Source organism: Aotus nancymaae, unplaced genomic scaffold (assembly GCF_030222135.1).
Source record: "Aotus nancymaae isolate 86718 unplaced genomic scaffold, 86718_ANA_hifiasm-v0.15.2.pri h1tg000108l, whole genome shotgun sequence".
In the NCBI taxonomy this organism is placed as follows: Eukaryota; Metazoa; Chordata; class Mammalia; order Primates; family Aotidae; genus Aotus; species Aotus nancymaae.
Window position 1 is genome coordinate 16,909,416 of NW_026988523.1, and position 14,818 is coordinate 16,924,233.

The window sequence follows — 14,818 nt, forward strand, 5'->3', positions numbered from 1 at the left end:
ATCAAAAGTTCACATTTTGCCAATCTCCTAGGTAAAAGATGGTATCTAAAGTTTCATTACTAATAAGGATAAACATCTTTTTGTATTATCCACTGCTATTTCTTTTTAAAATATCTGTTTATCTTTCGCCCATCTTTCTATCGGTTGTTTTTCTGGCCAAAAGAGACTCTCATGTATTATGTCTGTTATATATAGTAAATATTTTTCTCTTTTGTTTTGCTTTTAACTTTATCTTGCTTTCACCTTATGGTTTCTGGCTTTCAAGCATGCTTTAAAAGGATACCCTGAGCCTCTGAAAACAGCACACTTGTAATTTTTAAGAAAATACTTACTGCATCTGGAATCTATTTTCATTTATAATAGGAGATAGGAATGTAACTGTATTTGCTCCCCCAAAATAGATAATTATCTAAATACTACTTTTAAAATAATCCATCCTTTCCCCATTGGCTTGAAATATTGGGTTCCTTAGTTGAAAACGTTCCACAAACACGTTTCTGTAGTATTTATTTGTTCTACAGACCCACTTGCCTATTCCTACTCCAAAACCATTATTTTATTTTATCATTAAAATAATTAAAATTAAAATCAATATTTTAATGCTTTTAATAAAGGATTTTAATAAAAGTAAAATAAATTTAATTATTTTATCATAAAAATCAATAAACTATTATTTACTTTATAAAAATTATTTTATCAAGTTTATTCTTCTAAAAAGCTTTGAAATCCCCTTAAATTCTACCAAAATTTTAATTGGAAAAATCAAATTTGGGGAGAATTGATATCTTTACCAGTTGAGTCTTCCTATCACAGAATACAGATCACTGTATTAATTCAGATCTTCTTTTATGAATTCAGTTTCATCCTATAGGTTGCACATATTTCTTACTACTTATTAATAGGTACTTTATAGTTTGGATTACTGGATTTTTGTTATTTTAAGAATGACCGTAACAGATCATTTCTGGCATAGATAGTAATGAAGTACATGGAAAAATCTTCCTTCCTTACCCACTACAAACACAAAGAAATGCTAAATAAATGTTACATAGTTGAGCTTAAGAATAAGAAATTTTCAAGTACCAAAATTAAATGGTGGAATACAGAAGATAAAGCTGCACTGACCATAAGATGGGTGTTAGGAATAGACAGATTTTAGTGGGAGTCATGTTAATGCCCAAAGGGCATAGGAGTTGATGCTGGTGGCCCTGCATACATGGTCACGAGCCAGAACTAGACTCTTTAAGTTGGGTAGTTGCTTTTGTAAAACTGGACTAGAACATTTCTACCTATTGGCCATGGGTCTTAACAGAAAAGAAAAAAACAATAAAGTCCTGATGATCTTTATATTCCCTTCACCGAGGGAGAGCCTCTGAAAGATTCATCTAAAATTAATAAAATATAATTATGAGAAATATTTTGAGGTTAGAATCATTGTATTAACTATATGTTTCAACTTTAGATAATACTAACTCCCTGCACCAAGAATAACAGGATTAACATATTCGTAATTTTCACCTTCAATACAGGATTTTTGTCAGTTATGTTATTACAGGCAGTCTCACTTTGTATGGTCTCACTGTGCACAAGTTTCAATTACTACAATTTCGTTACACACCCAACATGGTTCAAACTTCAGTTATCCTGATATATTAACTGCAATTACATAAAACACAAACTTTGATGCTAGCTCTTTAGTCCACAAATCACTACGTAAGTAACATGCTCATCATGACCAGAATCAATCACATTACTTCTTTCAGTCTGTCAAGTGAACGATCACTGTGTTCACTCAGTTCCCACAGAGATGAGTGTATGTTGCCTCCTTGTCATCCCATGATAATCCTACGTAACAGTTTACAAAAATGAACAATCAAAGGGGAACTGGCCAACAAAGATGAGAGTTCAGCAAAAAAATAAAAAGTGACAACATGAAGTGAAATTTGAATTGAACGTAAATGAGGTTACAGACAAGACAGCTGACATGGGAATGTCAACACTGCCTTCATTCAAGAGACTACAGATAAGCGGCCAAAGAAACTTAATGAAGGCCAACTTATTGACACACATTAAGAAAGTGGTTGTGACATAAAGTTTGAAGATGTCACAGAAAAAATTATGCCTTCAAAAAACTTCCCATTAAAGAAATCCTCAGAGATAGTTCATGACACAGAAAAAAGCAAAGGATAAAATATTTGAAGCTGATCCAAATTTAAAGGAGTATGCCAATTCGCCAAGTGTAGAAAAGATGCCTGCTCCGTATCTGAAGTTATTCAATGAGAAGGCAGCACGGAAAGCACTCTTTAAACTACTCTTAATGAGATTTTTGTTAAAATAAATAAATAAATAAATAAATAAGGCCAAGTGCAGTGGCTCACACCTCTAATCCCAGCACTTTGGGAGGCTGAGGTGGATGGATCACCTGAAGTCAGGAATTCGAGATCAGCCTGGCCAACATGGTGAAACCCCATCTCTACCAAAAATACAAAAAATTAGCTGGTGTGGTGGCAGGCACTGGTAATCCCAGCTACTCAGGAGGCTGAGGCAGGAGAACTGCTTGAACCCAGGAGGCAAGGCTGCAGTGAGCTGAGATCTCGCCATTGGACTCTAGCCTGGGTGACAAGCACGAGACTCTGTCTCAATATAAATAAACAAATAAATAAAAGCACTTTAAATTTCAATATTTCTAATATTTTTAATTACTATATAATAAATAATAGTTTTGCTATTTTTTTCATTTCTCTTATATTTATAACCATCCGAAAGAAAATTTTTGATGTTTTGACAAAGAGTTTGAAGGTTTATAACACCTACATTCTGATCTGGAGCCATAATTCCCCAAGTTGCCAGTATCAGAACTCAAGTGGAGGTGACGCATACCATTTTTCTAAGGCTTCTCCAATTTCTTAGATGTCATTTTGTTCATCTCTTGATTGCTTGGTGTATTCCGGTATTTTATTGCTTATTTGTTTGTTTTAATAGAGTATCATGGGTAGTGTAGTTCTCTGATATTCCAGGGTTGGGTTGTCTTTTGCCTTATTTGAAGAACAATTTGGATGGTTATAAAATATTTGAACATTTTTTTTTTCCTTCAGAAGTTTGAAGATGCAGTTCCATACTCTTCTTGCATTGTTGAGTGTTGCTATGGCAAAGTTTCTAAGACTAGTGTGAACTTTTGTACCTTGTATATGACTTGTTTTTATTACTTGAATGCCCATATGATTCTTAATTCTTGAAATTCAGCAAAAGTATTCCTGATTCCATGTCCAACTCTCTCCTACTGCTGCTCAATCAACTTATTTAAATTCCAAACTCATAGCAAATTAGCAGCAGAAATACAGACCAGAGGCCGGGAACACTAAACCCACAGGAAAGGGAAGAAAAAAATACACACAGAAGGGTGGGGGGAACACCAAACTTTTAAAGCAGGCTAAACAATACTTTGCATTGAAGATGGCAACCCTTCAGATATTCAAAAAATTGAGTGGTCTGTAATGATTCATCCCAGAGTAGAGGATTCCAGGCACAAATGTTTTGATACCATCAGAATCCACATACAGTTACTAAATTCTGAGTTCAATACCATGTAATTTCAATATTATATATAATTTTTCAGCATAAATTCCTCATTACCTTTTTTTTTTTTTTTTGAGACGGAGTTTCACTCTTTCACCAAGGCTGGAGTGTGGTGGCACAATCTCTGCTTACTGCAACCTCTGCCTCCAGGTTAAACAATTCTCTTGCCTCAGTCTCCAGAGTAGCTGGGATCACAGGCGTGAGCCACCACACCCAGCTAATTTTGTATTTTTGAAAAGACCGGGTTTCACCATGTTGGCTAGGCTGGTTTTGAACTACTGACCTCAGGTGATCCACCTGCCCCAGCCTCCCAAAGTGCTGGGATTACAGGCATGAGCCACTGCACCCAGCCCCTAATTACTTTTACATGTGTCTTTTCATGTGTCAAATTCCTGACTATTCTTTTATGTGTCAATTCCACCAAAACTGATTTCTCAGAATGTACATTTTTACTGCTTTATAGTTTTATATTTAACACATATAAACAACACTTAGAAGCCAAGACATATGTAAAGTGCAATAAAATATATATATATAAAAAGCCAAGAAATATAAAATTTTTTTAAAAGTTCCTAATGTATTTAGAAAGAATCTTTATAAAAGATCATTCAAATGTTAATTAGGTTGTAAAGAGTTCCTTACCATTTTAAACACTGCATAAAAAACTTCATACTGCTGTTTTTACGGTTTTGTAACACACACACACACACACACACAAAACCTCTGTCTGAAATTAATATAAATTCAAACCCTAAATTAAATATGAAATTCAAATCCTGAAATTAATCTAGATAATAAAAACATTAATAGCAACTGCAACCCAGAATAATCAAATAAGGGAGTTTCAAACCAGGTGTAAAAATACTTTGTCTCTTTGTTTCAAGATTAAGAATAAAAATACAACCACATCCTTTACTTAGAGTTAACCACAAAGAAAACTACAGACAGTTTGCACAAATTCGGAGCAATGCATACGTGGCAAATTAACAGCCTTATCGAGCTTCAAATATCCTGGCTATTTGAGACACAGTAATACCTCTTCTTTCTTCACAGTGTATTGTTGAGGGATAAGTAATTTATATTGATGTGACTCAGAGCCATGAGAAACATTTAATAATTATCACTCAGAAATAAAACTCAGATGATAAAACAGTCCTATATAAATTTAGTAGAACATGTGCCTAGCTGAAAGCAAAGAGCAAAAGTAAAATAAAATAGACTCTAAATTTACTAGGGCTTTGAGGTTCTGCTCTAAAACACTCAAGTCAAAGCAGTATAAAAAATGGACTTTTTGCTCGTAGGTCTGATAGCTTCAGCAATTTTAAAAAAGAACAACAAAGCTGAAAGACTTAAATTTCCTGAGTTCAGGATTCACTATAAAACTACAATACGTGGGACAATGTGATATTTGTGTAAGTGTAGATAGATTCAACAAAACAAAATACAGAGTCTAGAAACACATCCATGTATACATGATAAACCATTTTTTTTATACAGATGTCAAAATAATTCAGTAGGGAAAGGATATTCTTATCAACAAATAGTGCTGGAATAACTCAATATCCACATTAAAAAAATTATATAAATCCACCTTTATCTCACATCATATACAAAAATTAACTCAAAATCAATTATAGATCTAATGAAAAAGCCAAAATTATGAAACATCTAGAAAAAAAAAAAGAAAAAATTTGTGACCTTGGGCTAGGCAAATATTTTTTAGGTAGGCTACAAAAGGCATGAATCAGAAAGATAATAAACTGGACTTGATCATAATTTAAAATATTTGTGCTTCAAAAGTTTCTGTTAAAAAAATTAGAAGGCAAAGCACAGAATGGGAGAAAATATATCTATAGCATATAGGGACTAGTATCCAAAAAAAACTTTTATAACTCAGTAATAACAGAATAAAAGGCCTAATATTAAAGTGGACACAAGATCTAAACAGATTCTTCATCCAAAAAAAAATGCATATCTAAATATATATATACACATATGTATACATGCATACATATCTATATGAATAGCAATAAGCACATTGGAAACCTTTTCAACACCATTAATCATCAGGAAAAATCAAATTAAAATCACAATGAACTACCACCATACATCCAATAGAATGGCTGAAATTAATAAGACTGAAAATACCCAGTGGAAGGACACAGAATAATTAAAACTCATACACTGCTGGTAGGAAACACAAAATATTATAGCCATTTTAGAAAAGTTTGGCATTTCTTATTAAGTCAAACTTACACTTACCATATGATCTAGTAATCCTATTCCTAAGTGGGAAACAGATGAAAATGTATACCCAAATAAAAACTTGCACTCACAGGTTGACAGCGGCTTTATTAATACAGTAATAGCCAAAGACCAAAAATAAGTCAAATACTTATCAACCGGTGAATGGACAAAGAAATCATGTTCTAGTAAATCAACTAACACTACTGAGCAATAAAAAGGAATTAAAATGTATCTCCAACAACATGGATAAATCTCAAAAGTATCATGCTAAATGAAAGAAAGTAAATCAAAAGACTGTGTACTGTATGAGGCTATTCATAGGAAAGAGAAAGCTACAGTGACAAAAAGTGGATCAAGGTTGCTAGGGGTCAGAGGTAGGGAGAAGGAATTTACTACAAACTATAAGTTACATTTTGGGGGTGATGAAATGTTCTATATCATGATTGTGATGGTTAAATGGCTGTATACAATTGTCAAAACAGCACTGTGCACTTAATTTGAAATTATTATACCTAAAACAGATGAATTAGCCGAATGATCTGGTTCTATTGAGTTAAAATTCTATGTAGAGTTTCAGAGTGTAATTACAAAATGTTTTAAGAGAATAGTATAGAATTTCTTGTGTAATTTTGGTAGGGTTTTAGGATGTTCTAAAAGCAAAGGCCAAGAACAATGACTCATACGTGATAGTCCCACAACAGTCTACACAAAAAGAGGTAAATATAAATTTTTATCTCCCTTACTCCCATTAGTACCATGTCTAGAACACTTTGCTTACAGAATTACTGTTTTTGATGAACAAACCATTAAAGAGAAACACTGAATACAGAATTTCAGATGGGGAAGATGAAAAAAATTCTAGAGATGGATGCACAATATGAATGTACTTAATCCCACCAAACTGTATACTTAAAAGTAGTTAAAATGGTAAATTATATATTATGTATATTCTACGACCATAAAATTTTTTTTAAAACACTGGGGGGCAGGGGTGAAGCACTCCAAAGAAAATGTACATAAATCTAGAAATGCACAGGAAATTCATTTTAAAACAGTTCCTTTGGTTTGATCAATAAAGACTATTCTGCTGTTGCTTTCACAATAGCAACCTTAACAGTAGTTATTAGCTATGATTCTACTAAAATAAATTGTGCTTATCAACTGTTTCCAAGCTTATTTGTAATGTTTAGGGCTCTTACCAGAATACAGTTTTTGCTTATAACAGTTTGAGCTGCCTAACATAGACAGGAAAAACACCGGGAGCTCTAAAAAGGTTCTACATTTGGATGGCCCAAATACATGTCATTTTGTCGTCCAAATTAATCTGCAAACAAAACTGAACACAAACACTTGAAACATGTTAATAGAAGCCCTAAAGTGACTGTGGTCTGGGGTTAAATAAGGTGTCACAAGAACTGCTAAAATAAACATCAAATTCATGTTATTTGGGAAAAGAGAAAGCCAGGTGTGCAATTCACTGTGGGTAAACTGCAGTCTGACTGGGACTAGAGATGTGTCAAAGTAGTTGTTATAATGTTAATAGTTATGCCAATAAGTGATAAAAATCAGAAAATTCCTAGATATAAGTCCAGAGATGGGAGAGATGTAGTAACCTACCTAAAGCTCGGAGGATATTTTTATTAAGAAATATCATTAATAGAACCTTCTATTGCAATAGAAAAAATAAGTTCATGGTCACATGCCAAGAACAGCAAAGAACGTATGTGTTTTAAGCAAGTTCTATATACTATCTGGAGAACAAGTTCTGAGTTACAGGCTAAATGGATTTAGGAGGGCAATTTCAATTTAGGCAGTGAATAAATAATAATGATAGTAGTCACTATCTGTAGCAGTAGTAAATTCTTATATCATGCTTCCTATTTGCCAGACACTAGTTCTAAGCATTTTCATTATATTAATTTGCTTAATCTATCTAACAACATTGTGAGGCAGGCAAACCATTGTCTCCATTTAGCAGAGATGAAGAAACAGGCTCAGGAAGACTAGGTAACTTTCCCATTGTAACCCAGATGTGAGGTGGCAGAGCCACCTCAGGGTGTCCTGTTCCAAGTCCAGAGTTCTTACTCTTAATAATACTATATTGCTTGTCTTTGGAAAATACCACTGCTTTCCTGGGAAGCAAGAAGGTTAAAGGAATTGTTCTAGTTGTAGACCAGAATGGAGAGTAACATTAGAAAGAACTAGTGAGAAATGAGGAAAAACTTTCAACATTTATTAAAAGCCTGCCACGTACCAGGCAAACATTTTAGCATAGTAGGCAACTGACTATAAAAAAGTAAACAGATTTAGAGGCCCTGAAATTCACTTTAAACTTGTATTTTTAATTAAGCTTAATATTTCTTTGCATTAAAAACACAAAGATATATCACAATGATCAAATGCAAAAAAAACCACATTATTTTACTTCATCTACACCAGAATTCAATTCAGTTATTTCAAAAAATGTACTAAGCATTTATGTACCAGGCACAAGAAATATAAAAGGTCAACTTATTAAAAATTAAAGAAATTGGTTCTTGTTCTAAAAAAAAAATCTACAGTCTACAATAACTCTTTGCAATTATTCTCATTTTACATAGAAAGACACTGCTCAGATGGGTTAACTGACCGGCTTAGGGTCCAACCTGTAAATAGCTAAGACAGGATTTGAACTCAAGCTCTTCTAACTCCAAAATCTATACACTTTTACCCTACAGAAAGCTAACAGTGTTTCTGAGTATAGGGACTGGAAAAAAAAAATTCAACTGACTTCAATTAACAAATACAAGGCAACTGTATTCTCTTTATTATTTTAGAACTGTGTCATGTTAGTTGAGAACTTGAGAAGAGGAAATGTAAATTCTACACTAAATCTTGGGTGACAGACCTCACACAGATTGAACACAGAGCAAGTACACAGCAAGAATCACTCATATTGTAAAATAGCTGAACATTTAAAAATATTATTATAGTGGACAGATATGGTCCCACTGGAAATATAGAAGAGAATGTTACTTTCAGGAGTTCCCAGTGTTTGAAGCTGAAATCCCTCTCTCTTAAATCCTATAAGTAGTTAACTGTAGCAGAAAGTTACTCAGTTAGGTCCCAAGTCCTCTAAAGGCTGCCCTCAGTACTCGCATTGTCACAAACCCACTAAGTGTATTCTATAGTTAGAAAACATGTATTGATATAACTTCCTGCCATTGATATAACTGTTCCACCTACAAAGAACAAGATATTGAAGATACCATGCTTTACAGAGCTGCTCCTATTCATTGTGAGAAATTGAACTCATCCAGCTATATGCTATTTTATTCAACTTTGGAACTACATTAATGAGTATGCATTTATGAGATGGCTAAGGTCTGAGGGTACAGCATGGATCCACTTGGCCATCTCAAACTCATTAGCGTAGATTTGTTAAATTATGCTTTGCCCAAACTGAATTAACCAGGGATAAATGATTTTGAAAGAAATGTTAAGGGTAGACATGTGGGTGACAAAAAAAAAATTAATTAAAAAAGAGAATGGCACAATGGCTCACGCCTGTAATCCCAACACTTTGGGAGGCTGAGGTGGGTGGATCACTTGAAGTCAGAAGTTCAAGACCAGCCTGGTCAGCATGGTAAAACCCCATGTCTGCTAAAAATACAAAAATTAGCTGGGCATGGTGGTGTACACCTGTAATCCCAGCTACTCAGGAGGCTGAGGCAGGAGAATCGCTTGAACCTGGGAGGTGGAGGTTGCAGTGAGCTGAGATCGTGCCACTGTGCTCCTCAGCCTGGGTGACAAGAGTAAGACTCTGTCCCCCACCCCCAAAAAAAAGAAACATTAAGAGAATGACTGAGGTTTTGAGAAATAAATTTGAAACTGTGTTTTTAACATTAAAATATATCTTTAAAAATCATCATATTCTAAAAACATTTATTAGGAGCTCAAAATGTGCTGTCTCCAAATTTATAATATAAAAGAGAACAAGAATTGTCAAATACAAAACATGATTTAAAGCTAAAAATGCATAAATTATATATATTTAGATGTTCATAGATAACAATGATGTTGATATATGAAGATATTTGGTTAATATATGATTTAAAAAAATGGATTCACAGAATCAGTTGAAAAATATTTTAACCAGAACTAAAGTTAGTCCTCTGCCAAACTTTTCCCAACTACATTTTATAGGCTGTAATCACAAAAGAAAACCTGCTGACATATTTTAAAATGTAAAAACAAGGTTATAAGGAATAACGGTCAGGAGAATATGACGACACTCTTTTCAAATTACACAAATATATGTGCAGAACTTTTTTTGAATTGCAAAATTTGCTAGCTATTTCATCTACATTATTGCGCAACAGATCTCCAGAACTTTTCATCTTGTAAAACTGAAATTGCTATTTAATCTTAAGTGAGCCCTAAAACATTTTTAAATAATATGAATCAGCATACTAGAAAGCAAAATATATTCAATGCAGAGTCCATGAGGATATAATCAGGACAAAGTCTAAGTAATAATCTCTCTTTTAAGCAATGGTTTTCTTCAGTGTATAAATACTGTAAACTTTTTTTAATTAAGAGAAGAATTTCCCTTAAGACCAGAGATAACATCTTCTTCATGTATATATCTACAGTATCTAACTACATAAAGCACTCAATGAACATTGTTGATGGCACCCAAGGAAGCTATTTAAAAACGAACTTTCATAATCTAATTTCAATTTATACTTACCTGTTCAATAAACTGGTTCCCTATGAACCACTATCAGAAAGACTATTTTTACCTTGTTTTTCAAAACCTTCCTTTTAAGAAATGTAATTGTAATTTAGGTTTCAAAATTCCCAGTTGACTGTGCTCACATAATAATCAGCTCACATAAATGGTAGGTAAAGATAAGCTTTCTACTTACCATATAGTTACCATAAGCATGATCAAACATTTCCAGTACTTGATTCCTAATTTTAAAAGAGCAGAAATGGAGAAAAAAAAGGTAAGTATATTCTATTTATTATCTTTCAAAAAGTTAATTCTCCCTCATAAAAAAAAATACCAATAAAAACAAAAGAAAAATTTAGGTAGAAAGGGACATAAACAGAGTCAGGAACGACAACAGTTAGCAGACAAGCTTTCATGAAGTCACCACACAAAGCTGAGGCACACTTTCATGATTACTAGTAATTTATAAACAATTCATCTTACAATTTTTCCTAAGAAAACTGATGAATGACAGATGCCATAATCAGAGAAGGAAATCTGATGCAGAAAAGCAATAACCTCTTAACACAATTACTTAACATATCTGCCACGAAGGGGGGGATTTTGCTGGAGAGCCCTTAAAAAGAACCATTATTGTTGCCATTTATTACTTTCCCTGTATGTTCTACTAAAAGAGAGAAGTGAGCGGGTGTGTAGTGACATGAAATAATACTTCATGAAGCCTCTGCATAACAACACTTTATGAAACCTCTGCCTTTGCCCTTACACTGAATAAAACCACTAATGCCTAGTTTAAGTACATATTTATTAATATGTTTGTCACATTTTCAAGAGATACTTTTTATGTTGTGCTCTACTTTAAAAAAACTGTCAAAAATCAAATAAATACTATTCACTTCAAAAATGAGAAAACTAATGCTCAAAAAGAGATTTTTGTATTTTAGCTAATTGTTTTGCAAAATCTCCAAAATAGCTGTTTAAAATGGAAATGTCTGATCACTATACCAGAATTTTACTAAATCAAAACCTGTAAGGTTGAGACTGAGGAAACAGTCTTTCAGTTAAACATTCTCAAGTTCAGGGACTTACGACTATAGGAAAAAGTGCAGGTTAATGGTATGACTACACAAGGTCAAATAACTAGCAAAGGAAAAACAGCTTAGCAATCTTTTATTAACTTTTCTTTTACTTTACTTTTTTTTTTTTTTTTAAGACAGGGTCTCACTCTGTCACCCAGGCTGGAGTGCAATGGCACCATCTCAGCCCACTGCAACCCGCACTTCTCAGGTTCAAGTGATTCTCCTGCCTCAGCCTCCCAAGTAGCTGGGATTACAGGTGTCCGCCACCATGCCTGGCTAATGTCTGTATTCGACCAACAGCAAGACCATGTTGGTCAGGCTGGTCTCGAACTCCTGACCTCAGGTGATCCACCCGTCTCAGCCTCCCAAAGTGCTGGGATTACAGGTGTGAGCCATCATGCTCGGCCTATTAACTTTTCTTTTACCCAAGTTCCAATTACTGAGGGCAAGAATTGAAAAAAGTGTTAAAGAAATTACTCACTATATTTTTATTTTGCCTCCTGTTATACTACAATTGTCATTGTTAAAACTATAATCACGGATGATGAAATACTGGTAACAACAGAGCTAGCAAACAGAAAAGACCTCAGTTCCAGATCCTGGCTATGAGCACCAGCAAAATCAAGTACACTCAAACTTATGAAGTGAACAAGTCCTGACAACTTTTATGAATAATAACCATTTAAAAACTCTTCATTATTTAAAAAACGACCTTACTACCACTTTACTAAAGCACTAATTCTTTGTAAGTTTATATATACATATATATATATAAATAGAATATGGATCAAGTAATCTCAGAAAATTATGGAGTATTTTGAAGAATCCCTCTAGACACTTATTATAGTGCAGATGATAAATATCTTTCGAATGAGCTATATGATTTTTATATTTGTAGTTTAAAGCTCTAGACTCTCACTCTGTCCTAAGTGGGAAAAAAAAAAAGAGTTTAAAATGTCCCTTTCAGGAACTCATATCAATGAATGGAAGATGGAAGTTTTTTTTTTTTCCTTCCCTGAAAGATTATCACCAAGAAGTAGAAATTCCTATAATTGGCAATGGTAGTGCCTAGACATGTGTATGACAAATGATATAAGCTCTTACTTGCTAACTCAACTTTACAAGCATTCAGTTTTCAAGATTAGAAGTAAATCATTATTGCACACAAGGAGAATACACTATTTTCCAATCCTTCATTTATGCAGCATATGATAAGCAAATTTTGGAACATTTATTTGAAAGTGGAGCTAATATCGTTGCTCTGACTTACATATATAAGCCTAAGAAAGTCACATTTAAATACAGAATGGTATAATATCATATTGAACAGAGAAAAAATTTCTATAAGGTTTTATATCTATTCAACAACTGGATTAAAATGTATTGGAAATCAGACTCAGTTCAACAATTACATCTCTCTTAAGTAATTTCTGTAAGTCAGCTTTTTCTAAAGTTACATCTGCCAGTGTGCTATAGAAACTGGATTGTTTTCTACTTTTTTTTTTTTTGAGACAGAGTCTCACTCTGTCACCAGGCTAGAGTGCAGTGGCACAATCTCGGCTCACTGCAACTTCCGCCTCCAGGGTTCAAGTGATTCTCCTGCCTCAGCCTCCCAAACAGCTGGGACCACAGGGGCGCACCACCACACCCAGCTAATTTTTGTATTTTTAGTAGAGATGGGGTTTTACCATGTTGGCCAGGATGGTCTGGATCCCTTGACCTTGTGATCCACCCACCTCGGCCTCCCAAAGTGCTGGGATTACAGGGATGAGCCACTGCGCCTGGCTGTACTTCGTTTTTTAATGAAAACATAACATTAACAAAATATCCTCTTATAAACTTTTAAAAACAAAACCAAAAAGCTTATTCCATGAAGAATAAGACTACATATAACAAGCTAAACAATTTCACAAAGTATAGTTATTGAGCAAGTGCTTATTATTCATGACAATTCCAGTCTTTATCATCTGTTTAATTTGTTGGGGGAGCAGGAAAGGGGTGGGGCATTTTCTGCTTTTTATCACAAATCATTATTTGGGCTTTAAAAAAAATGCACAGGTAAACTTAATGAACCAAAGTTCAGTTTTCTGAAAATTTCCAGAGGAGAAAGCAGTCATATCGTTGTGTATTTGTCATTTATAGCTCTAGATTCTTCCTCTACCTTTACTTAAGGGTAGAGCACTCTAAATAAGTGCCTAAATAATCGTAATTTCACTTTCATAAACGATCTCAAAATTTGAGCCGAAATCTCAAGCCAATCTGGTTGAACTTTTCCAGTTAAAAACTAATTTTGGTCAAAAATGATTTATCCAATGACTCTTTTACAAATAAAAGTTTTTAATAACAAATGGAAAAAGGGTGGTGGTCAAATAAGATTCTTGTTGTTCTTAGCAGACGTAATGTATCTCTTCCAAGTCTAATGAAAGTGCAGCACACTGGAGCGAGCCTGGCTCTGGGACCAGATACACCTGGGTTTGAACACTGGCTCTACCAATTACTAATTCTGCGACTGAGTAAGTCAACCTTGGGTCTCAACTTCCTCATTTGCAAAATGTGGATCATACTCACTTCATTGGGAAATAGGAAGGATTGCCGAGATAACATATGTAAAGTGCTCACAGAGGTATTTGGTAAAAGTTATCAATGATACATCAAATTCATAATGAGAGAAAATGTGAGATACTTGTTAGAGCTTACTGGTAATTTTATTTTGATGGTTGATACTTCAACTTTTTTCCATCAGGTGATCTTTATTGCTATTTTATTTAGAAATGAATGCAAGACTCTTTGCAATGATTTAAATAAAGAAGTACATAAAGTAAGACCTGATGGTTCCATCACCCCTCCAGCCTAACCCCACGAGATAATCTTCATTCCACTTTTCTGAGCTTAGACAATTTTTTTTTCTTTTTTTAAAAAAACATGGGATGGTACTATACACATTATTCTACAACTTGCATTTTTTTTTTGTCTTGGAAATATATTCTGGATAGGCTTCCAGCGACATACTTCCTTATTAATGTCTGAATGTTATTCCACAATATGAACGTACCCTATTCAACCATTTCCTCCAAGGAACAGTTGTTCTTTCAAAATGCACTTTTGTTGTTGTTGTTGTTTTTTTCGAGACAGAGTTTCGCTGTTGTTGCCCAGGCTAAATCTATCTCTACATTAAGAGTGCTTTTATTTTCGTAAGGTA

General features: G+C 33.9%; 1 protein-coding gene across 10 annotated transcripts in view; it reads right to left on the bottom strand.

Moving 5' to 3' along the window:
- EDEM3 (ER degradation enhancing alpha-mannosidase like protein 3) overlaps positions 1-14,818 on the bottom strand; it is a 67,432-nt gene that overhangs the window by 51,255 nt on the left and 1,359 nt on the right. For all 10 annotated transcript variants that reach the window (XM_012444456.2, XM_012444453.3, XM_012444457.3 and 7 more), the window contains exon 2: positions 10,734-10,779. In XM_012444456.2, the coding sequence (XP_012299879.1) occupies positions 10,734-10,779 (46 nt within the window). The remainder of the gene's footprint in view (positions 1-10,733; positions 10,780-14,818) is intronic.